This window comes from Ochotona princeps, chromosome 2 (assembly GCF_030435755.1).
Source record: "Ochotona princeps isolate mOchPri1 chromosome 2, mOchPri1.hap1, whole genome shotgun sequence".
Taxonomy (NCBI): Eukaryota; Metazoa; Chordata; class Mammalia; order Lagomorpha; family Ochotonidae; genus Ochotona; species Ochotona princeps.
This window is the reverse complement of record NC_080833.1, coordinates 92537848-92564339: the sequence shown is the minus strand read 5'-3', so window position 1 is coordinate 92564339 and position 26492 is coordinate 92537848. Positions and strand designations below refer to the sequence as shown.

At 41.9% G+C, this 26492-nt stretch overlaps 1 protein-coding gene across 1 annotated transcript in view; it reads right to left on the bottom strand.

Annotated features, from left to right (window-relative positions):
• GNAI3 (G protein subunit alpha i3) overlaps positions 1–26492 on the bottom strand; it is a 42331-nt gene that overhangs the window by 2032 nt on the left and 13807 nt on the right. Inside the window, exons 2-8 of the mRNA XM_004581966.3 lie at positions 13906–13948; positions 13649–13790; positions 9832–9989; positions 8683–8811; positions 5680–5809; positions 4253–4406; positions 6–218 (exon numbers count right to left, since the gene is read on the bottom strand). Of these exons, the coding sequence (XP_004582023.1) occupies positions 28–218; positions 4253–4406; positions 5680–5809; positions 8683–8811; positions 9832–9989; positions 13649–13790; positions 13906–13948 (947 nt within the window). The 3' untranslated portion in view covers positions 6–27. The remainder of the gene's footprint in view (positions 1–5; positions 219–4252; positions 4407–5679; positions 5810–8682; positions 8812–9831; positions 9990–13648; positions 13791–13905; positions 13949–26492) is intronic.

The window sequence follows — 26492 nt, the reverse complement described above, 5'->3', positions numbered from 1 at the left end:
TTCACCTTGTATAAACATTCACACCCTTCAATACAGTCCACATTCCTTCAAGTTGTTTTTAATGATGACATCTGTAACAGCATCAAAAACAAACTGCACATTCTTGGTGTCTGTGGCACAGGTGAAGTGAGTGTAGATCTCCTTGGTATCTTTTCTTCTGTTCAGATCTTCAAACTGACACTGAATGTAAGCAGCTGCCTCTTCATATGTATTGGAACCTAAAACAGACATTCAATATGCTCAGTCCAGATTATAAGAGCTGCCTGAAGGACTGGAGTTGTGGTGCAGCAAGTTCAGCTGCTGCCTGGGACGTATGTGTGGCGGTTCAAGTACTGGCTACTTCACTTCTGACCCACCTGCCTGCTAATACCTTTGGGAAAGCATTGGGAAGACGGCCCCAAGAATAGGGGTCCCAAACATACCTGTGGGAGACAAGGATGGAGTTCTAAGTTCTTGGCATAAGCCTGGCCTAGCCATCATGGCCACTGTAGCCATTTAGGAAGTAAGCCAGGACACAGCATGCAAGATTTCTTTCTCTTCTCTGCCCTCCCCTCACCCCCAACTCTCTCTGTAACTGCCTTTTAAATAAATCTTAACCAAACAAACAAAAGAGAAAGCTGCCTGAATTCTACTAAGTCAAGCTGTTACTATTTACACACACACACACACACACACACACACACATTTAAAGATTTGTATATTTTTATTGGAAAGAAAGACATATGGAGATGAGAGACAGAAAGATCCTCCTCCACTGGTTCACTCCCAAAGTGGCTGCAATGGTGGAGCTGAGCTGATTTCAAGCCAGAAACCAGGAGCTTCTTCCAGGTCTCCCACAGGGGTGCACGGGCCCAAGGTTTTGGGTCATCCTTTGGTGCTTTTCTAAGCCACAAAAAAGCAGATAGCTGGAAGGGAAGTGGAGCAGGCAGGATATGAACCAGTGTCCACATGGGATGTCAGCACTGCAGACAGAGGATTAGCCGTCTAAGATACTATGCCTGCCCTACCCCTGCTTTGTGTTAAGACTCCTGCTTCAGCCTTCAATGTTAATATTAACCCTCTAACTTGGATTCTTAATTTTACAATTTATTTGGGGAACGGGGTTGGGAGGGGAGAGAGAGACAAACAGACAATGAGAATGAATAGTCCACTGACTGTTTACTCCCCAAATGCCTACATCTAAGACTGAGCTAGGCCAAACAAAGAATCCTGGAACTTAATCTAGGTCTTCCACATGTGATTCAAGTACTTGTAAAATCATCTGGAGCAAGGGTGATGGCTCAGTGGCTAGGATCCCATGTAGATGCTGGTTCTAATCCCAGCTGCTCCACTTCCCATCCAGCTCCCTGCTTGTGGCCTGGGAAAGCAGTCAATGACAGCTCAAAGCCTTGGGACCCTGCACCCATGTGGGAGACACAAAGGAGGCTCCTGTCTCCTGGCTTCGGATTGGCTCATCTCCAACTGTTGCAGCCATTTGGGCAGTGAACCAGTGGATGGTTCCTCTCTGTAAACCTACCTTTCCAATTAAAAAAAAAAAATGACATCACTTGGTGTGCCCACATTCTGAGTCAGAGTAACTTCTGATTCTAACTTCCTGCTAATACAGCCCAAGGGAAGCAGCAGATGATTTATTTATTTTTATTGGAAAGATAGATTTGCAGAGATAAGGAGAGACAGAAAAGATATCTTCCATCCACTGGCTAACTCCCCAAGTGGCTGCAATGGCCAGAGCTGAGCCAATCTGAAGCCAGGAGCCTCTTAGGGTCTCACAGGTGGGTACAGGGTCCCAAGGCTTTGGGCAGTCCTCCACTGCTTTCCCAGGCCACAAGCAGGGAACTGGCTGGAAAGTGGAGCAGCCTGGATATGAACAGGGACCATATAGGATCCCAGTGCCAGCAAGGTGAGGATATAGCATTTGAGGCATTGTGCTAAGCCCAAAATATATAAATCTTAAAAAAAAAAAAATTATCTATCTATCTATCTATCTATCTATCTAAAGTGAGGTAGGAAGAGAGGAAGAAAAGGAAATGGAGAGCTTCCACTGTGCTTCATTCCTCCAAAGCCAGCAGGCAGGTCTGAAGTGAGCTGAAACTAGCAGCCAGGAATCCCACTTTAGCCTCTTAGTCCCCTACATGTGTGTCAGGAGCACAAAATGTTGGGTCATTCATCTACTGTTTTCCTAATGAGCATTAGCAGGGAACTGGGTAGGAAGCATAGTAGCTGGGACTCCACTGGCACTCTGCTGGCAGGACAAGCAGCAGCGTTAACTCACTGTGCTTCAATGTTGCTCCCTCGCCTTTACAAGTAAGCCTTTTCTCCCTATCCTAAAACATGGCTACTTTCTATAAAGTCACTCAAATCTCACTTTATTTTCTCACTTTTAACAGATGACTATATTCTTAACTACCCAGAGGATTTAGAGGCCATGGGAAATTCAATAACATCTCAGTTTCTCAGCCCACTGCCTTGCTTAGAAAGCTCCTGCTTAAAAAGTAACTGTTCAGCTTCAACTCTTTTTTCTTGATTGCTGAAGGAAACACAATAGTTAACATATATCTATCCATTTTAAAGGTGTACAGTTTAGTAGTTCCCTATCCCAGAACAATCACTCCTCATTTCTGTTTTCTGTCCCAAGGTAACCACCAATGTACCTTTTCATATTCAAGCAATCTGAGTCTAACCTGAGCTTTTTAACAAAGGAGATTCAAAGGAAATATGGTAAGGTCATCTTTCATATCATTAACTGAGTACATAGGCAGGAGAGAATAAAGAAAATGTACAGAAAGAGGAAGGAGAGAAAGGAGATGTGGGGAAGCAAGCTTCCGGGGTTCCTGACAGTTTAGTGTTTCTTCTAATTCCATCCTAAGACCCAGCAGCACCCTAGCCCATGGCTTCAATGTAACATCCCCTGATGATCACCAGAGCTTTTTTACATTCTAATTCTTTATTAATTTAATTCCCCTACTACCTATGTTATCAGTCTCCACATAATCTTTGTAGAGCACAGCTTCTGCTACTTTATGCACCCTAATTAAAATCCTCCAATTCCTAGAAGTAGAATGAGGAGCCCACGTCATGGCACAGGGAATCAAACCACTGTCTGCAACTCTGGCATCCCATCTCAGAGCACTGGTTCCAGTCCCAGCTACTCTGCTTCTGACCCAGTCTCCGGTTAATACATAAGGGAAAGAAGATGACTTAAGTACTTGGTCCCCTGCCAGCAACACGGAAGATCCAGATGGATTCCTGGTGCCTGACTTCGTCTTGGTGCAGCCCAAGCTGCTGTCGCCATTTAAGAAGTAAACCTGTGGATGGGAGCTACTTGTTCACCAGCTTGCTCTCTGACTTTCAAGTAAATAAAGGTTTAAAGAGAACCTACATAGGTTTATCCCACCATCTCTCCAGGTAATAATTTCTTACTATATTTTCATATAGGCAATTACATTTCTTGCAAATGTAATTATTTCCACGTGCCTGATTATTTTTAATTCATCCTCTTACGCGCTCACTCAAGAGGCCAGTGTGTGGCCCAGCCACCACTTGCAAAGCTGATATCCCATACAGCCACTGGTTTAGGTACTCATTATCCCACTGTCGATCTAGTGCCCTGCACATAAAAGATGCCTGGGCTCCTGCCACCCAAGTGAGACACTTACAACGCCAGGGTTTCCGTCTTCAGCCTGGCTCAGTCCTGGCTGCTGCAGGTATTTGGGGAATGAACCAGTAAATAAAAAGAGCTCTGTCTTTCTCCCTCTCACTTTTGTTTTTTAAATAAATCAATCAATCAAAAAAGAAAAAGCTCATTCTGGTGTCATTTACTGTAGACTGGATCTCAATGAGCCCATCTGAGGTAACTACATTTCTCCTGCTTCCACAAACACACATTTTATACTACTATAAAATTATTCATGTGTGTTCATGTCTCTGCAACTAGATGTTACTTTCCTGGGTACAGAGACTCTGTGTGACACTTAGGTTTTCTTAAACATGAACCAAACTATAAGTTTTGTCCTTCGTTTTTTTTCCCCAAAAATTAAAAACACAAATATCTGGTTATGTCTGAAATGATATTTGAAACTTAAAGAAATGTGAATCATATAGTTAATACAGACACTGCTACCAGCGAATATACTCAAAGATGTGTATTATAAAAATCATTCAAAACAAAAAGCAACTTGTTTGATCGATCAAAGTGCTGATGTGCAATGTATACCTCTAAGGAGATCTTCCCTGACTCTCACCTGACCCTTACCTGTGTATTCCGGGTAACAGATAGTTAACGGACTCCTTTTAATTTTTTCTTCAAAAAGATCTTTCTTGTTAAGAAAGAGAATGATTGAAGTATCTGTAAACCATTTGTTGTTACAAATGCTGTCAAACAGCTTCATGCTTTCATGCATTCGGTTCTGAAAAAGAATCAAAGGATGACAGATTAGTACTGACAGTAAAAGTAGAGTAACTTCAAAATAATAGATCAGGGCCCAGCGCAATAGCCTAGTAGCTAAAGTCCTTGCCTTGCATGCGTCTGGATCCCATATGAGTGCCAGTCGTGTCCCGGTGGCTCTAGTTCCCTTCCAGTTCCCTGCTTGTGGCCTGGGATAGCAGTTGAGGACGGCCCAAAGCCTTGAGACTCTTCACCCATGTGGGAGACCTGGAAGAAGCGCCTGGCTTCTGGCTTCTGATTGGCTCAGCTCAGGCTGCTGCGGCCACTTGGGGGAGTGAACCAGTGGATGGAAGATCTTTTCTTTTTTTGTTTAATTGGAAAGGCAGATGTACAGAGAGGAGAGGCAGAGAGGAAGATCTTCCGTCTGATGATTCACTCCCCACGTAGCCACAACGGCCAGTGCTGCACTAATCCGAAGCCAAGAGCCAGGAACCTCTTCCGGGCCTCCCACACGGGTGCAGGGTCCCAAAGCTTTGGGCCATCCTCGACTGCATTCCCAGGCCACAAGCAGGGAGCTGGATGGGAAGTGGAGTTGCCGGGATTAGAACCAGCGCCCATATGGGATCCCGGCACATTCAAGGCGAGGACCTTAACCATTATGCTATTGCACCAGGCCAAGGATGGAAAATCTTTCTGTCTTTCCTTCTTTCTGCATATCTGACTTTCCACTAAAAATAAATAAGTCTTAAAAAAAATGGTAATGACAAAAAAAGATCAACAGGCTTTAAGTACTGAATGAAATTCATGGAAATAGACATTTGAAAGCTGAGTCAGTCCTCATTTTGATAATTCTTTGGGATTAGAAGAGCTAATTAAACGGCTTCTTTAAAAAAAAAAATTGTTTGTTTATTTAAAAGAATTGGAGAGAAACTGTCCATCCATCGGTTCACTATTCAAATGGCTGAAACAGCTGGGCCTGGGTTATAGTGGCCAAGCACTCAGGTCATCTCCTGCTGCTTTCCCGGGCACAGAAGCAGGGAGCTGGATCAGAAGGGATGCCTGCTGGTCACAGGGCTCAACCTAGTGCACCACCAGCCACTCCAACCAAAAGATCTAATCAGCTCATTCATCATAGGGTATCAGTCCATTCTGAAAATCTAACCTCCCTGATAAATCAGAATACCAAGGCTATTAAGCTTTGTTACAACAAGCAAATGGATGCATCCAGTCATCGCTAGTTACTTTCCTCTTCCTGGAGGCATTAGACCAACTTTTTACCAAAGTCTCAAACACACCATTTCCTCATCCTCAGCCAGAACCAGGTCATAATCACTGAGGGCCACACAGAAGATGATTGCAGTCACTCCCTCGAAACAGTGAATCCATTTTTTTCGTTCTGATCTTTGGCCACCTACATCAAACATCCTGAGTGAAGGGAAAGACAGCACAAATTAGCAATGTCACACATATACCTCTTCCTAAACTGACATGATTAGGAAACTTCACATTCTTCCATATTCAAAAATTCATTTATAATAGAAAAAAAAAAAAAAACAAACAAGGAGCAAATAAAATGTACTCAAAATACTTATCTGTGGCTAACAAAAAAGAACAACTTGAGAAAATAAAGTTTAGGAACAAATTAAAGTTTCATTTTAAACAGTCAAGCCTCCTCTAAGTTTGCATCAGATGCATCACAAGTCACCAGAATAAGCACTGAGATGAATTAAAGAAAAATGAGGGGGGAAAAAAGACAGGAAAAATGAAGTTGAATAACAGCATAAGATAGCAATAATAGTAACTAATATTTATTGAGTGTTTACCATGGTGCCAGACACTACCCTAACTACCTTACAGAACACTATTTTTACCCTTGTAACATTCCCATATTATTATCCTTGCCTTCCAAATGAGGAAGCCAAGGCAGATGAGGACTGCCCACGGGCATGCAGCACATTAACAAATGGGGACTGAGGATCCAAGCCCTGCCACTCAGCTCTACTGCCTCACATCACAACACTCAGCCTCTGAGTGGTTTGTGTCCAAGTTCTTAATTTATATTCTTCTTCCATAACTTCTCCATACTTTCAAAGGTTTTCCTCACTTATAGGAAAACATTTTAAAGATCACTTGTGAAAAAATCTTATTTTATAGTTGAATTCCAAGAACTCAGTATCTAAAAAAGAACTAAGTTAATATTTCTCAACTCCAAGTCTTCCTTGAACCTAATTAATAATAATAAAGGCTCAATTATTCATATCCTCCATGTTCCACTCTACATCAGTTTTAGTCCACTACTCTTCTCTGGGAGTTTACCTGATATCCTGAGTCAACAGTGTCCTCAACTACCTCCACAGCAATTGGGACACCTGTGCCACTCTGTCTTTTTAGTTGATGCTTGGGTCTGCACGCAAATCATCAGACACATTTTAACATCCATATTTGATGACAATCCTAAAATTTCTAAAGGTTCAATTTTGCCAAATTGGTTTAATATGTCAGAATTACCCAAAGGCCCAAAGTTTCAGAGAACTTCCCTTCCTACCTCCAGATACTGAAACAGGTAAGACATAGCTGGTAATTTCCCAATGTATGTTTGAAAGGGAACATTCATCTTATCTCTGTCATGACCTAATTCTTCCCTTTAACTGATCTTACACAGTTCTTTTTAACTTCTAGTCATGACCACAGGAATAACACAATCAAAAGTGGCATTAATACATGGTCATAGTGTATGTTTTAGAAAGGTTAATGCTGAGCATTTCATCATGACAGTCTTTCAAGGGAGGGACATACCACTACATCACTAGTTGTAGTTTACTTCCCCATTTTCTTCAATAAAGTCTATAAACCTGGTACCAATACTGTGAATTTCCAAGCGGGCTTTTAGCACATATTAACATTTTACAGTATCATTCACTAATAGATCAACATTTTATAAACATTACCTCATAACTGAGAGGCAAGTAAGCAATTAGACAATGCCTTGCATATGGTAGATGCTCAATAAATGTTTGAATAAATGGATAGTGGTTTTGCCTAGAGAGAAGAGGAAAAGGAAGAAGTGATAGTACTTCATAACAAGATACCTACATGCCAACAATAAAGTGGGTGTGGCACTTTAGATCTGGCTACTAGTCCTGGCATTAAAAGACAGGATTTACCTAAAGTTCAGTCTTTGACAATAAGAACCTTTTTCACACTAATAATAGTAATAACAATTATAAGTGAATCACTATAAGATATGGCACAAAAAAAGCTCATTCTTACAGTTTCACAGGTGATCATCCACATTGTTTTGCTGCTTTCCTAAATAAGTTCAAGATAAGTAGCTACTCTATTCCAAAAAGCATTCAGCTGAACTATTTTCTGTACCACATTGCAAACTGGATTGGTATATTAATATTTTAAAATTGCAAAAGGTATCTAGTAATATATAAACCATATGTGGATTTCATAAATCCTGTGGAGAACTGTTTAGAGAAAGAAAAAAAACTGAAAATTCAAGGTTGCACTGCTTGAAATAATGCTAATTCTCAGATTCTACATATATATATAAGGTAAGTAAAAAATACATCAAATGGTAAAGGGAAAAAGTTCACTCTTAATCTCAAAGGTCACAAAAGCAGAAAATAGAAACCAAGAAGACAGCTCTAATATTTACAGAAGAGCACTTAGCACAGAGAGAAGCTGAGCCTGTACAGAAAACACTAATGAGAAAATTCCTTGTAACAGAATACTAGACCTTTCTATCTGCCATCCCATTATCCTGTACATGACTTTACACAAAAATCAGTCTAAGAGCCCGCCTAGTATTAACTCCATTTCATTATACTTACGAGATGAAAACCAGTAAGAAAGAGGAACACTGGTGAGAAAAACAATTTTAACAACAAAAGGGCAGAACAAGGCTAGTTAATAACTACCCCTAAACTAGTTTTCTGTATGCTTAATATTGTCATCTTAATGACATTCAATATCTATTCTGGTTTATCTAACAAAACAAAAATGAAAATAAAAATTAAAAATAAAACAAATTGGCAACCACATGATTAGTTTTATTTTGTAGGTAAGTTAGAATTTAATTTTGAATTTTAATTCACAAGATCACAAATTTTGATACATGTTAGCTAAAGAAGAAATGCTAGGTCACGGACCAGTCAAACCATTCAAGTAATGGTGAATAAGGTAAGTTTCTAACTAAGGCATACTGCCTAGAGAAATTTTATCCTGGTTAAGAGATGCCAACCTAAGGAAAGACAATTATGTTTTGTTTAACAAAAAGACGAATGACTTACTTGAAGTACAGGTCTTTGAAGGTAAAATGCGTTTCCACAATGCCTGTGGTCTTGACTCTTGTTCGAAGCACATCTTGCTGAGTTGGAATGTAGTTGGTTTGGGATATTCTATCCAAATCATTTAGGTAACTAAATAAAATACATACTTATTTTTACCTGGCAAAGCCAACCACGCTCACAGCAAGTCAAAAGACTTAACTAATCCCTTGCTAAAAGATTCTGAACTTGTCACTGAAGTGACAGAGGAAATCAGATCTTCGTATCACAGAAATGATGAGAAAAAAAATGTGAATCCAACATGAAATAATCATAGTATGTACTAAACAAACAAAAATGGTATTAATTCTACTAAACTGTCAAAGCAAAAAAAAAAAAGACCTGATAGCTGGACTCTCCCTGAAGAAAAGCTCCTGTGGCAGGCATCATTGTGCACCCAGTTACACCACTGCTAGTGATGAACACATTCTATATCACAAGTTCAAGTCCTGGACACTCCACTTGGGATCCACCCCAAATGGTTGCAATAGCTGAATACAGGTCTTGTAAATAAATAAATATGTGTACAAGAGACAAAATAAAGGAATACATATAAAAACTATCATCAATTATAAAATTCCTTAAACTATAACATCCCAGAGAATTTGACAAAAAGATGTTTCAACTTCCTTCCATACTCAACTTTGTCCTTCTATACAAAACCTATATTGTCCACTGGCAAAAAATCTGTAAGCAGCAACTGATACCACAGTAATCCACAGTATAACCCAGCATACCTGGCTGTCTAAAAAGGGGTATCACAGCTGTCATCTCCTCTCTAACCAGCTTTCAGTTGCACACCCTGCTGCAGAGAGAACTTACAGAGATGGAAGAAATTCAGGATGCACCCAGCCACAGCAGGTGTCTTTCCTCCTTCAGCTGCTTACTATGGACTACGCACAGACCATGGAGCTCATTTTGTAGTGCCAGTTCTCCTGCCGGCTTTCCCAGAGGGAACTCTGTCTTTCTATAATGTTACTCCAAAACTGTTTTGAGGCGCCCTGAGACTTCTAAAAGCCTATATTGGGTGAACATTTCCTTGTGGATGCACACTGAACTTGCTCTAGGGTCAAGTTTTTTTCTGTCATAGTTTCACAGAGAAGAATGACTTACTATGAAGCAGAATCATTGAGCTGATACTCCCTAGATCTGCTGAAGCACGCTTGCACGCCTCCATCTCGCCATAACCGTTTAATCACTCCTGCCAATTCTGGGGTCATCACCCCTTCTTCAGCACTGCCAGCTAATACAAACAATTGCCGGGCATCATCCTGGAGGGAGAAGTTAAAGAAGTCATTGTCCATGCCTTCAAGACTTGAGGACAACCTCTGTAATGTGTGTGCCAGTATGTCCACACAAGCAGAAATACACGTTGAAAAAAATAATAGTAAATAAATTAATAAAAGCACCACAGAGACCTTTTCTGGCAGGGAGGGAGGTGTGAGAGAATTTACAATTAAGTCTTCTACCCTTCTCATTCCACTCTAGTTCAAGTGCTGAACTAATGTACTTCTACTTTGCTGCTCTACACCTCACCACTACCACCAGAAAAGATCTCTGATCTACCAATCTCCACCTTGATCACACATGCCTTTTGGTCTGTGAGACAGGTACATGTAATTAACACCATCAACTCTATTAAAAAAGCCTTAAATAAAAATAGAAATGAAAATCAGCGCATCAAAGGGAGTAAAATATTAATCAAGTTTAAGGAAACCCATTCTCTTCTTTCCTTTTAGTCCAGACAGAACAGGAAGAGAAGACTGAATCATTTAAGAAGTCTGGAAGCCTAGTGTGGGGAGTAAATCCCTCAGGGAAAATTCAAACAGCAGCTGAATTCCCCCCAAAGGAATAATGATAATGCTGTAAGACAGGGGAAGGCAGGCAGCAGAAGGAAAAGAACAAGACAGGACATGATCTCAGCTTCATGAGTCATAACACAGATCTGCAAGTGGTTCTAGTTTTGAAACCTAAAATATATGGAGAAGTAGGGAAGACAAAAAATGACTGTAAGACACTTTGGACTAGTTTATTACTCTCGCCATCTCTACTTTTCAGTTTAAAAATAAACCTGGGTGTCAGGATAATCTGCCTTCCAAATATATCATCCTCAAGAGAATCCAAAAAACTTTAAAAAAGGCAAATACTTTAAAAGGCACATACTGTATAAAGGACAAACAAAGAGGAAAGGGGAGTAATCACTTGCATCTTAAAGGCATTAGGACAAAACAAACAGCATTTCAAACTAACAGGTAAAACCACCACCCAAAATTAGTCAGACTTGTACATTATGAGAACCTATACATCTACCTAAGCAGAACAGAACTACAGCACATGCAAAATAATTTTGCTAGGGGCGAGCACTGTGGTGTAGCAGTTAGTCCCAGCTTCTCCCATTTCTGATCCAGCTCTGTTGATATGCCTGGGAAAGCAGCCAAAAAAAAACCAAAAAAAACCAGGAAGAGGGAGTGAGTGAATCTTCCATCCATTGCTTCATTCCGCAAATGGAGGGAGCCAGGAGCTTCCTCAGGGTTTCCCACATGGGTGCAGGAGCCCAAGCACTTGGGTCATCCTCTGCTGCTTTCCTAGGTGTATTAGTAAGGAACTGGATCAGAAGTGAAGCAGCGGGCCCAGCGCAATAACGTAGCAGTTAAAAGTCCTCGCCTTGAACGTGCCAGGATCCCATGTAGGCGCTGGTTCTAACACCAGCAGCCCTGCCTCCCATCCAGCTCCCTGCCTGTGGCCTGGGAAAGCAGATGAGGACAGCCCAAAGCTTTGGGACCCTGCACCCATGTGGGAGACCTGGAAGAAGCTCTGGGTTCCTGGCATTGGATTGGCTCAGCTCCAGCTGTTGCGGTTGCTTGGGGAGTGAATCATCGGATGAAAGATCTTCCTCTATGTCTCTCCTCCTCTCTGCATATCTGCCTTTCCAATAAAAATAAACCTTAAAGAAAAAAAAAAAGAAGTCAAGCAGCTGAGACTTGAACTGGCACCCTTATGGGATGCTGGTGCCACAGGTGGAGCCTTTGCCTACTATACCATAACACTGGCCCCAAGAAAGAAGATTCAAGAAATTGCATAATATTATATATTAGAATGAGTAGATGTTTGAAAGCTAGATGATGATTCAGGATCCTGAGAGGGGATTAATAATCTCAAGTGTATCTACAAGAGTGTGGAGGATAAGATTAACTAAAACAGAGAAAAGCCAACAGAGGTAAGGAAGTAAATGCTGCATTATTGACCAGCTAGAAGACAAGAGAGAAGCAGTCAAGTGACAGGCAAGAATAAAAAAAAGGGGGGAGGGAGAAAATAAACCCACAGGAGACAGCTGGTTCAAAAAAAGGAAAAGAAGAAAAGGGATGGGAGAAGAAGAACTAACAACAAAAGACTACTGTTGCTTGAACTATGAACTTTCTCTGCTCGGAAACAAGACAAGCTTCTAATGATGTGGCATTTTTTTTACAAAAATATAAACATCATATTCACTGCTTTCTTTTTTGCTAATTTTCTCCCCCATCACTTTACCTAATTTTGCTTCTCCTCCTAAACTATTTCTAACATACTTTCTATTGTAACATCATCCAATGACCCATTCAACACTTTTACTCTCAAGTTTCCTGCTTATTCGTTGGGCATTAATTTGTAGTTGGTAAGTTGGAAGGTATTTGCAGGAGCTCTGAAGCCACTTCAGATATGTGCACTTTGATTTTTGCCTTTTCAGGCAGACCTGCAAGTTATTGGTTTTATTTGACACATGCAAGGCATTGGAGGTTTGAAACAGGATAAGGCAGAATTCAATCCTATAGCCTATGGCTCAATGTAGTGGGGCTGTAGTATTTTTTTTTTTAAAGGATTTATTTCTTTTTTTTGGAAAGCCATATATACAGAGAGAAGGAGAGACAGACACAAAAGATCTTCCATCAGATGATTCACTCTCTAAGTGGCCACAACAGCCAGAGCTGAGTTGATACAAAGCCAGGAGCCAGGAGCTTCTTCTGGATTTCAAACATGGGTTCAGGGCCCCAAGGCTTTGGGCCAACCTCTACTGCTTTCCCAGGCTGCAAACAGGGAGCTGGATGGGAAGCAGGGCCACCAGAACCAGGACACGAACTGGTGCCCATATGGGATCCTGGTGTGTGCAAGGCAAGGGCGTTAGCCACTAGGTTACTGTGCTAGGCCCCTGTAGTATTCCTGAATATCTGGAAATCACCTCTAAAATTTGGACTTCGTACTCCCAGAGTTTATTCTGAGAGATGGGTTTTTGCCTTTAATTTCCATAATCACAAAGCAGAACTATGTATCATGGTAACCTTTTTTATTATTTTATTTACCATAATTCTCATTCACTAGTATAAAAAGTTAACAGTTCTTTAAAGCAACAGTTCAAGAGTTATTGTAGAAACGCACAGAATCACTCTTCTTAAACTTTTCTTGCGATAATCTAATTTCTTTTTCTTTTTAAAGGTTCATTTACTTGAAAAGCAGATTTTCAGAGACACACACACACACACACACACACAGAAGCGAGCGAGAGAGAGACAGAGAATGAGAATCTTCTTCCTGTTTAAATCTTTAAAGGGCGAAATGACTGAGCTGGACCAGTTGGAAGCCAGGCGTCGGGAGCCTAGAGTTTCTCTGGGTCTCCCACAGGTACAGGGACCCAAGCATTTGAGCCACATACATAGCAGGAGCTAGATGGAAGCAGAGCATCAGGACTTGAGCTTGCACCCATTTGGGATATTGGCACTGCAGGCAGCAGTTTCTAACATCTTCCAAAGCAGACTGATAATGTTGATCAAATGAACACAAAGTACTTTCCCATATCTTACACTGGTGCTTAAATTTATTTTCCTAAAATGTGATGTAAATTTTGTTTAACTGTACCAACTGAGTAAGAACAAGCAAAGAGGAAATAAGCCATACTTACTGCTCTAGCTGCTTCCCCAAAGTCAATCTTTAGCCGTCCCATGGCTCTTATGATTGCAATGATGGACTGTATAGTATTGCTGTAGACAACCACTTTATATTGTTTACATTCTTCCTCTGAATAGCCATCTTCATGAATGATTCTTTAAAAGGAAGAAAACCACAAGTCAATATTCCACAGAGCTTAAAAAGACACTATGGATTTTTTTTCTCATTGAGAGGAAATATACTCTTATAAAAGGTCATATTTCAACTTACTTCATCTGCTTCACAATGGTGCTTTTACCGGATTCTCCAGCACCTTAAAGAAAAGAATAAACTTTGGATGAAGCACAAAAAACCCAATTATGAATGAGAGCTCCAGATTAACAGAAACCACAAGTCCTAAGGAAAACTTTGGTAAGGTTTTCATGTCCATCGGGGAAAACAAGAACACTTCTCAATTAGAACATTTTACTTTTTTTTTTACACAACCAACCAAACAAAAATACTTCATTGAAAGTGTCCCAGGGTCTGCTGTGTAAAAACTATCTATCCAAGGACAGATGGCAACACAACCATCTCTAGGAACTCGATATGGACCTGAGAAATGTTCCAAGAACAATCCTCTTGGAGGAAGACCTGTTTCTACTGCCTTCCCACTGTGCACTCCCTCTACACGGTACGTGGCTTCTGAGCCAGCTAGGATCCCTTCAATGACCACAAACATCAAACAGATCTAAACTCAATGACAATCCATCCTAGCCAGTGGATCTCCCTAGTCAATTCATTCTCCTATCTTCCAAGACAACTCCTCTCCCATAAACATTACAAACTCCTCCTTATTTCTGATTCTCAATTGATTATAATTATCTTCCTTCTTGGAAAAATCAAAGCAATTAGGAAAAAGTCCTCATTTTCTCATAATCAAATCTATTAATCTCTTTACCTCCATTATTATTCTCTATCATCATGTATCTGCAATATCTTAAGACTAATACCTGCTGCCCCATACATTTAGACACTTTATTTCTTCTGTTAAAGTTCATGGCTGCTGCAATTTCCCATGTCACACAAATATTACCAACTTTTCTCTTCCCACTGGATCACTCTCATTTAGCTTACAATTTGTTATACTATCTCCCAACTTTAAATTAACACACATATCCAGTACTACCTTTTCCTGACCCAACAAAATTATCTCTACCACTCTATTTTCTCTGTTCCACTCTATAGCAAAATCCGCTAATGATTTATCTATATTCAATGTCTCCAATTCTATACTAGTAACTTGCTCCATTAACCCATTCCAAACAGGTTTTGATTTCCGCCATTATTCTGAAATCACTTTTCAAGATATCCATCAATTTCCATCAAGTCAATTTTGGTCCTCATCTCAGGAAAAATTTGTCCAAGTTGATGACTTCTGTCTCTAGAAAAATTTTCATCACAAGGTCGGGTTCCAGCCACTACGCCCCCCCTTGGATTGACTCCTACCCCACCCCTGTCAGCTCCCTTCCAATTTCTGAATTCTTCAGGGATCCCTCTCTCCCACTCTCATCTTGTCTATACTCATTCTCTAGGTCATTTCAGTTAATCTAAAATATCACTGATATGTGAATAATAATTAACATTCTGTGTGTACAAGTCTAGGTTGCTTTAAGTACTTTATTTATAGTAATACGTTTAAACGTCACAATAACCCTATGAGGTAGGTATTATTATCCCTATTTACAGATAGGTAAATGAAGCAGAGAGAAATCAAGTATCTTACCTAAATTACAAAGTTAGTGAGCAGTAGGAATAAAATTTGCATTAACAAGGGGAGGGAATGTGGAATAGTGGGTTAAATCACTGCAACTCTGGCATCCCATATGAGCACTGCTGTTGGTTCCAGGCCCGGCTGCGTCACTGAGTGAGCTAATCTAAAGCCAGAAACAGGAGCTTCTCCCAGGTCTCCCACATGGGTGCAGGGTCACAAACTGGGAGCTGGGTGGGAAGTGGAGCAGCCAGGATACGAACCGGTGCCCATATAGGATCCCAGCACTTAAAGGGGGAAGGATTTAGCCACTGCGCCACTGTGTCAGGCCCTAAACAGTCCAGTGTTTTGGACCTTGCCTTTCCTAGCGCAAGTTGTCCACTCAGTGGTAAACTTTTTAAATCAGATCATGTCACAGCTCTGCCCAGAGACACTCCCATGGCATCCAATTACACACAAAATATAATGCAGGGGTGATAACATGCAGTAAAATCTGGTCGCTGCCTACCTCCTTCCCCTCATCTCCTAATACTCTCCACTTTATTCTCACTGCTCTTGTTAGACCAGCTTTCTTGCTTTTCCTCCAACATACCAAACTGGTTCTCACTGAGCTGGATCCTGACTCACAGTTTTTGCATTTACTGTTCCCACTGCCTAAAATATTTTTTGAAAGATCTTCTTCACTTACATTTCTGCCTCCCTCAAAACTGTCTTCCTAAATAGCTCCCATCCTATCACACTCTTTCCCATTACACTGTGCTACACTTTTTCCATAGCATGTTCACCTCTTCACCCAACAGCTTGTTCTCTGTGTTTCACAAATCCTTCTTCACCCCGTACTAATCAGGACCTCAAACTGGTCCTGACATAAATTAGCTATTCCTCCAAACACTGCTGAACAAAATGAATGACTAATGACATATATTTATGTTTCTATAAAATGCACTTAATTATTTGAGACAGAAAGAAAGCTGGTTTATTCCACAAATGCCCTAAGCCAGAGATCAAAATCAGGAGCTGGCAGCTGAATCTCAGTCTGCCATACGGGTAGCAGGAGCCCTCACCCCTGCCTCCTAGGATGTGCAGTGGCAAGCTGGAATAAAGTCAGGGCAGGGACAGAAACCAAGCATTCTGATATGGGATGCAGGCATCTTAAGCACCAGGCCAGACACTTGTCTTAAATGATTACTATTTAATAAGCATGATCCTTTAGTATTCCTCAACTTTCTGAACCAAAAATGTTACATAAAATAAAATCCAGGAGCCCCTGTGGTACAGCAGGTTAAGCTGCCCCTTGGGATGTCTGGAATCAAGTCCTACCTATGCTTCTGAACCAGACTCCACCAATGTGTCAGGGAGGAAGCAGATGGCAGCCCAAGTACTTCACTCAGTCCCAGCACCACTAGTGTAGGAACCCCAGATGGAGTGAACACAAGATTCGTCTTTCTCTTTCAAATAAATCAACATTTGAAAAAAAAGGTTTTGGGCCCAGTACCGTGGCCTAGTGGCCAAAGTCCTCGCCTTGAACACGCAGGTGATCCCATATGATCGCTGGTTCTAATCCCGGCAGCTCTACTTCCCATCCAGCTCCCTGCTTGTGACCTAGGAAAGCAGTCAAGGACAGCCCAAAGATTTGGGACCCTGAACCCACGTGGGAGACCCGGAAGAGCTCCAGGCTCCTGGCTTCAGATCAGCGCAGCTCCGGCCACTGTGGTCACTTGGGGAATGAACCATCAGACGGAAGATCTTCCTCTATGTCTCTCCTCCTCTCTGTATATCTGACTTTCCAATAAAAATAAACTAAATCTTAAAAAAAAAACACAAAGGTTTTTATATAAATATATATATATATATATATATATATATATACACACACACACACATACATATTTGAAGGAGAAAGAGAACAGAGAGAGAGAGAGAGAGAGAGAAAGAGAATCTTCCACTCGTTAGTTCACACCCCAAATGGTCAAAATGACTGGAGCAAAGCCGAAGGCAGGAGTCTGGAGACTTCTCCAAGCCTACCAAGTCAGGCAAGGGTCTAAGCACATGCAGGGGCCTTGCTATGAAGCCATATAGTGAGTGCACCAGTGAATGGAAGATTTCTACCTTCCCCTCGCTCTGCAACTCTAAAAACCAAACCAAACCAAACAAAAACACCAAAGACAGAATTCTTGTTTCCTCCTTTGGCCTGGTCAAGACCTGGTTATTGTGGCTATTTGAAGAGTGACACAGTAGATAGATTTCTCTTTTTCTGTTGTCTTTCAAGTCAATAAAAAGTGTATGTGTTTGTGTGTGTATAAAAAATATAAGTGTATACCAAAATATATATTTAAAATTTTATTTATTATTTTTATTGCAAAGGCAGATATGCAGAGAGAAGGAAATACAGAAAGATCTCCTGTCCTCTGATTTATTCCACAAATGGCCACAATGGCTGGAGCGAGCTGATCCGAAGTCAGCAGCCAGGAACTTCCCCCGGGGTCTCCCACAAGGATGTAGGGTCCAAAGGCCATCTTCCACTGCTAGAGCTAGATGGGAAGTGAGTGCAGCAGCCAGAACACAAACCGGCGCACGCAAAGCGAGGATTCTAACCACTAGGATTTTATGCCTGGCCTATAATAAATAATCTTATAAAACAAAAGCAGTAGCAGCCCAAGTCCTACATTATAGTGCCTGGGTTCAACAGCTCCCAAATTCACCTTCCTGCTACTGTAGACACTGTGACACAGAAGGTGACAGCTCAACTGACTGAGTTTCTGCCACTGTCATTAGACCTATTTTGCATTTCCAGCTAGTGGCTTTGGATCCCACCCCAGCAGGCATTTAGGTAATGAGCTAGCAGGTGGGGTGCTTACATACACTCTCCCTCTTTGACTATGAAATAAATGACTTTTTAAAAGAAAGATTTGTTTATTTTCATTGGAAAGACAGGTTTACAGAGTAAAGGAGATACAGAGAGAAAGATCTTTCATCTGTTGGTTCACTCCCCAAGTATCCACAATGGCTGGAGCTGAGCTGATCCAAAGTCAGGAGCTTCTTCTGAGTCTCCCATATCGGTACAGCGTAACAAGGACTTGGGCCATTCTCTGCTGCTTTCCCAGGCCACAGCATGGAGCTGAACGGGAAGTAGAGCAGCCTGGACATGAACCAGCTCCCATACGGGATCCCAGTGCTTGCAAGGTGAGGACATTAGCCACTAGGCTACCACACTGGGCCCAATATGTGATTTTTAAAAGAAGTATATTTATATATGATTTTGTCTGTTCTTTTGGCATAATAATCAAAAATATCACTAAATAAATTAATATCCAAGTAGCAGACAGTGATGACACTGAAGTGAACTCATGTAAATCTAAAAAACATTGTTGATTCAATTCTGGATAACAGAATATAAATGCACATGAGTTATGCTTCAAATTGTTTAAAACACACATCGAGGGGTCTGATGCAATGGCCTAGTAGTGAAAATCCTTGCCTTGCAGGTGCCGGGATCCCACATGGGTGCTACTTCATGTCCCAGCTGTTCCACTTCCCATCCAGCTCTCAGCTTGTGGCCTGGGAAAGCAGTCAAGGACAGCCCAAAGCCTTGGGACCCTGCATCTGCGTGGGAGACCCAAAAGTTCCTGGCTCTTGGCTTCAGATCAGCTCAGCTCTGGCCACTGCAGCCACTTGGGGGATGAAACCGCAGATGGAAGAACTTTCTCTCTGTCTTTCCTTCTCTCTGTATATCTGCCTTCCCAATAAAAATCAATAAATCTTTGGGAAAAAAATCCAATATTAGTAAGAACAGCTGTGTTAAGGAAAACAAGAGATTAGTGAAGTACCAGACTTTACTGTTTTTATATATTGAAATCAGCATTTCTACCGTTCACATTGTAGTGTTTTGAATGTGATAATCCGTAAGTTTATTAACCTCTAAATCAATTTCTATTCAGCCCTGTGAAGGCACAGATGGAAAAAAAAAAAGCAAGCAAGCAAAAAACTATAATCCTACCTCTCACTTTTCCCTAGATTTTCTAAGAAAACGCCTGCATGTCCTCCCCTTTAATACACTGGATAAATGTTCGCCAAGCATTTATTAGTCATCCAGTTCCATTTCCTAAAAGAAAGACCTTACTGCCCACAGAACTAAATACAAGACTTGTCTCTACGGGGGTGTTCTAGGGCATTTTATACAAATAAACAGTAAACTGCCTCTTGTCAGAAGGCTGACCCATTCAGCTCCTGTATCACCATGAAAAGTGCTAGCATCTTATCCATCTTCCAGGCACGAAATCTAAGGATCATCTGGAACCTCCTCGCTCTTCTCTTACCAAGCTGTAACAAAATCTTTCCTCTACCATTCCGCAAATTAATCCTTTCTGCTCCTCACATGACTGGGCCTGACACTGTGCCTATTACATGTAACTGTTGTAATTATCTTCAACTCAGCCCAAAGACCCTTGTCCTTCTCATCATTTCCAAATGACTATCTTAACACATGTCAGTTCATCTAATAATTCTCCAAATTCTTCAGATATTCTCTACAATTCTTTCCTGACAGGTTGGGACTCATCATTCTCCCCCAACCCTTTATGCCTCTGCTCTGCAGGGATCCACCTCTGACAGCGCCTCACTCACTCACTCACTCCTAGATTTCCCCCAGCTGCTTTCCATGTCCCACCTTCCTTCGTCACCACACATCTGCTTTCTGTAACTTCCCAATTTTCTCTACATCTTTTTTACCTATGTTCCTTAAAAAAATTATCACAAGACAAGGTTCATTTGCCCATGTGCAATCATGAGAGAAGTAATGGAACAAAGGAAAGAGACAGGTACAAAGGCTATTGGAGAACTGAGGATGACTCTAGGCAAACGAGATGCATCTGGGCAGGGGTAGGCTACACAGGTGAGAAAAAAATTGAAAGGTGTCAGAAACAGGAGGGAATGGGACCAGTAAGAAACATTATATCCTCAAAAGGCTATCCTATGTTGGAAGAAAGAATGAAAGGTAAAAGGTTTTGGAGCGGGTGGAGTGGGGAAGGGAAGGAAGGAAGGAGTACATTAACCATCTCACTCTCAGCAAGAGAAGACAATTTTCAAAAAATAAAGCTATAAAGAAATGTTAAAAATCATCTTCTTGAGCGGGTGTTGTGGAACAGCTGGATAAGCTTGTGATGCCCACATTACCCATCACACGGGAGATGAAAGAAGCTCCTGGCTCTGACTAGCCCAACTCTGGCCATTGGCGGCCAATCCAGGGAGTGAGCCAGTGACTGAAGATCTCCCTGTCTGTCTCTCTTTAACCTTTTCAAATAAATAAGTACATCTCTGAAAAGAAAATCAACCCTGGAAGATGTCTCATACTGAAAAATATGTGTCATCTGATAACGTTCTTTTTTCTCTTTGATCTAAGACCTGAGAAAGTTTATTAAGAACTCCTTGGTTACTGGAATTGTTTCAAAATCCAAATGGTCTAACTATTTAGCAGCTGTTTCATCATAAAATCTTAGATGGACTCTAGATTCACACACTTCAACAGAAACTTATAACCTGGAAGCTTCAGCAAACCACATCAAAGCATTAGTCATTTTCTCCACCCCACCCTGAGGAACAAAAACACCCTCTTCCTTAAATAGACCCTCAGCCTACACACTCCTGCTCACTGCCTCTGCCTCACAGCTCTCACCCATCTAGGCCTCTGCAGCCTCTTTCTCCCAGGTCTTGGTGCTACTCACTACTTACCACCTGTGACGATGGTTATTCCAGGGGTATCCAGAATACCTCATTTTCCTTTTAAACATTTGTTTCTATGGAGAAAGCCTGAAGCTTGTAATAACTCAGGATTATAACTAGAGCACACCCTCTCCTCTGGAGGTCTGGATAGCTATGTCTGCACATGATTCTATTTTAGATCAGCCCTCTAGCCAGGGCTAACTAAGACTCTCTAAGGGCCGCGATTACCATCCACAGAACTCATGGCAAGCACAAGCATAGACAACCTTCCCTAAACAACAACTTGGGGCCTGGCCAGCAAATAAACTGATTTTTAAAAAATTCTTTCCACCTTCCATTTAAAAATATGCCTTTACCTAATAATACCAATTAGTAATAAATACTAATGGAAGGGCGTATCTCCATCCTACTTCTGTATGACAAGCTGTGTGACAAGTCAAAACTTCACGAACCCTGACAGTTTGTATATAGCATGTGAAGGGCTTTGGGTCTAAATGAACTCTAGTTGTATTCCACTAGTCTATGACTACAACTATTGTTCAGACACACTCTGACACACCAAGGTCTCAAACCAAACCAGGATCCACACCTTCATATCAACTCAACAGCTGAAATAGTTGCCCTAACAGTTATTAGCATGTTCTCCAATGAAGCACACTGGACAAGGCAGAGAAAGGATTAAAGAAAATTCAATGGTGAGGAAATAAAAACCGACCATTCCACTTCTTAAACCCACACTTCAGAGTATTCTGTAATTACAGCCTCAAACTAGCACAGCATTTAAGTTAGACTGCTACTCTGTACAAAAGAAAGGGAAATGTAGGGCCTGGCACGGTGACCTAGCAGCTAAAGTCCTCGCCTTGAACACACAGGTGATCCCATATGGGTGCCGACTCCACGCTCCAGGCTCCTGGCTTCACATCAGAGCAGCTCCAGCAGCTGCGGTCAGTTGGGGGAGTGAACCATCAGATGGAAGATCTTCCTCTGTCTCTCCTCCTCTCTCTATATATCTGACTTTGCAATAAAAATAAATCTTTGTTAAAAAAAAAAAAAAAGAAAGAGAATTGTGAAAGCCCATAAAGATCACTAGAATACTGTCCAGGATACTGCCAAAACTGTTCCTATTAACTCATTTTGAATAATAAATCCAAGGAGCTATCAGTAAAAACGTAGATTATAGTAAAAATTATATTATACTTAAAATGCTGTTACTGTACTATACTTAACACAAAAAAGCAGCTGCTGCTTTTTTTTTTAAAGATCTATTTATTTTTATTACAAAGTCAGATATACAGAGAGGAGAGACAGAGAGCAAGATCTTCCGTCTGATGATTCACTCCCCAAGTGAGCCGCAATGGCCGATGCTGCGCCGATCCGAAGCCAGGAGCCAGGAACCTCTTCTGGGTCTCCCATGTGGGCACAGGGTCCCAAGGCTTTGGGCCGTCCTCCACTGCTTTCCCAGGCCACAAGCAGGGAGCTGGATGGGAAGTGGAGCAGCCGGGATTAGAACCAGCGCCCATATGGGATCCCGGGGCGTTCAAGGAGAGGACTTTAGCTGCTAGGCCACGCCACAGGGCCCAAGCAGCTGCTTCTTAATCCTTTGAAAGAAAATGCTGGCAGAATTACAGATAGGGAAAAATCTCACCATGCAGATTTTAATGATTTATTTTGTTTGAGATCAGGGCATTGGCTCAATTGGCTAATCTTCCACCTTCAAGCACTGGCATCCCATATGGGCACTGGTTCGTGTCCTGGCTGTTCCATCCGTGCTTGTGGCGTGAGAAAGCAGTGGAGGACAGCCCAAAGCCTTGGGACCCTGTACCCACGTTAGAGAGCCAGAGAAAACTCCTGGCACTGGCTTCAGATTGACTCAGCTCAGCTGTTCCAACCCTTTAGGAAGTAAACCAGTGGACAGAAGATCTTTGTCTCTCTACCTTTCTCTGTAACTGCCTTTTTACTGAAGAAAAAAAAAAAAAGGATTGTTCCCATTCAGCATCAGAGGTTAATTTCCACAGTTAACCTCCAAACTGTAATTTCAAACCATCACACTTCATTTTATTCTCTAGTTATTGCTGACTACTCTTTTTTTTCTTAAAGATTTATTTTATTTTTATTACAAAGTCAGAATATACTGAGAGGAGGAGAGACAGAGAGGAAATGGAGCTGCCGGGACTAGAACCAGCGGCCACATGGGATCAAGGCGAGGACCCTAGCCACTAGGCCACGCTGCCAAGCCCCATTGCTGACTACTCTTAAAACACATACACAACACACACACACAGAGTCAGAAATGGTCCAGGTCAAAGCACGTGCACACACACATCCCCAACAGTCAGAACTGGTCCAGGTCAAAGCTAGGAACCCAGAATTCAACCTGGGCCTTCACCATGGAGGCAGGGTACCAACAACCTGAGCCATCACACGCTGTTTCTGAACATAAGTCATTAGCAGGAAGCTGGACTCAAAACTGGAGTCAGGGGCCTGGCGCGATAGCGTAGTGGTTAAGGTCCTTGCCTTGAACGCGCCAGGATCCCATATGGGCGCCGGTTCTAATCTCAGCAACTCTACTTCCCATCCAGCTCCCTGCTTGTGGCCTAGAAAAGCAGTCGAGGATGGACCAAAGCCTTGGGACCCTGTACCCGCGTGGGAGACCCGGAAAGAAGTTCCTGGCTCCTGGTTTCGGATTGGCGCAGCACCGGCAGTTGCGGCCACTTGGGGAATGAATCATCAGACGGAAGATCTTCCTCTCTGTCTCTCCTCCTCTCTGTACAGCTGCCTTTCTAATAAAAATAAAATAAATCTTTAAAAAACAAAACAAAACAAAAAAAAAATGAGACAGGATTCATTCCTAAGCACTCCAATATGAAATGGAGGCATCCCAAGCAGCGTCTTAATTGTTGCATCAATTTTCTCTTTTAATTAAAATAGTGATGAAACTTTTCTGCATGACCTGAAAAACATTCCAAGCCTGTGAACTGCTCCCTTAAGAGTATCCTGACCAGGCTCAACTTGGCCCAGTGACTAATGTCAAACACATTACTACTTGGTCAAATTGCCCCAATTATTTCGGTTGTGCCTACACAGAATTTACTGATTCAAGATTAAAACCACAATCCTTGAAAGCACAAAATAGTGCCTTCTTTCTCTCAGAATAGAGTGCTTACTGCCTCCTCTCGAAATCTAGAGCACAATTCCAGACATAGTAGGCACTTAACTATCTGTAGGATGAGTGGCTTAAGTCTCTATGATATTCCATTGTTGCCTAATCACATTTTGCAAATGTCAGTTGCAATGCATGGAATTTTTTATGTGGGCAGTTAATAGAAACACAAGATTTCCATTCCTCTGCTATCTTTATTCTGAGCCCCACACCCACTCCTGGCAAGAACTTCAACTCTCGCCCTACCACTAGACTAACAACATATTTGGACCACCAAGCCTCACTTCCCCGTACTACTCTGAAACCTTGTCTCAGCTCCCTCGTACCATCCCTTCAGAAACATCAATCACTACTAAATCTGTTCGACTGACTCTGTAACTTTAACATCTAAAACAGTACAGAAAACACAGCGGGCACTCATCAAGCTCTTCATCACACGAGTGAGAGGTATCTTCAGGGTAAAAGAAGGCAGTGAGTTACACAAGAGAAAGAGAACAGGTGCTATCTCCAAAACTATTTTTCTAGGAGGCACTCATAAACCATGCATCAAAAAGACTTAAAGGGCATATAAAAACACGCAATGCTTTTTTAAAAAAAGACATTTATTTTTGTTGGCATCATAGATAAGATTCACAAAGCAGACATTGAAAGATTTTCCATCTGCGGGTTCACCCCCTACCCCGAGGGGCCACAACAGCTGGAACTGAACCCATTCAAAACCAGGAACTTCTTCTAGGTCTCCCACATGGGTACAGCGTCCCAATCTCAAGGTTTTGGGCCATCCTCTGCTGATTTCCACAAGCAGGGAGGCAGATGGGAAGTAGAAGAGCTGGGACATGAAACAGCATCCACACTGAATCCTGGTGCTTGCAAGATGGGATTTTAGCCACTAAGCTCATTGCGTTGAACCCAATAAAGATTTAATATTAGGGGCCCGGTGCGGTAGCCTAACGGCTTACGGCCTTGCCACATGGAGACCGGGAAGAAGCTCCTGGCTCCTGACTTTGGATCAACTCAGCTCTGGCTGTTGCAGCCACTTGGGGAGTGAATCAACAGACGGAAGATCTTCCTCTTTGTCTTTCCTCCTCTCTGAATATCAGCCTTGTAATAAAAATAAACAAATAAATAAATAAATAAATAAAAGATTTAATATTTGAATTTTAGAACATCTGCCTATCCATACCCCTTAAAAAAAGACTACTTTCCCTCTCTGGTAGGCAAAGATTCATGCAGTCTGAGCCAGATCCCTCTCCATGCTGGTCAGCAGGAAATACCTGACACCAGAATCACCAAGTCCCATGCTGACAGGGCCTACACCAATTGAGTGTCGAAAGACAAGATTAGTAAGATTACCTGAGGATTCTGTACTAGAAGGTGGAGAAAAAGATATGAATGAAAACATAGGCGAGGGCCTGGCACAGTAGCCTAGCAGCTAAAGTTATCACTTTAAATGTGCTGAGATCCCATATGAGCGCCGGTTCATGTCCTGGCGGCCCCACATCCCATCCAGCTCCCTGCTTGTGGCCTGGGAAAGCAGTGGAGGACGGCCCAAAGCCTTGGGACTCTACACCCTCGTGGGAGACCTGGAAGAGGCTCTGGGCTCCTGGCTTTGGATCAGCGCAGCTTCGGCCATGCGGCTCACTTGGAGAGTGAATTATCAGACGAAAAGATCTTCCTCTCTGTTTCTCCTCCTCTTCTCTGTATATCTGCCTTTGCAATAAAGATAAATAAATCTTAAAAAAAAAAAAAATGGGCAACCAACCATCCAAAGGCTACAGGCATCTCAAAGTCACTAAGAAGAGTAAGAGAAGGTCTTACTCTTTAGAGAAGTCTGAAGAGACAAAGACAGATGTGCAGTGAACTATACCACGAGAGACCCAAAGCAAGTAAGCAAGGTGAAAGTGTGAACAAGGAGACAAAGAACAGGGACAGAGGGAGGTAAGTGGGCAGAGAGGCAAAGGGAGGCAAGTGGAGGAAAGTCAGACTGCGTCTGGCCAGTCTCAGCTGCCTCAGGCCTGGAGCCTGACTCTCCAGCCATTCCTGTACTTCCACAAAAAGGCTCCACACTCCAACAACCCTGCCACACCCACCTTTTTGAGCTAGCCTGAATGAGATTTCTGTTCCTTGCAACAAACAGAAGGGAAGAAAAGTGAATGGAATTTGGCTTTAACAAAATTAAATTGCTTTTTCCCCCCTTTAGATATTTTAGGTTGATTTTTATTAACACCA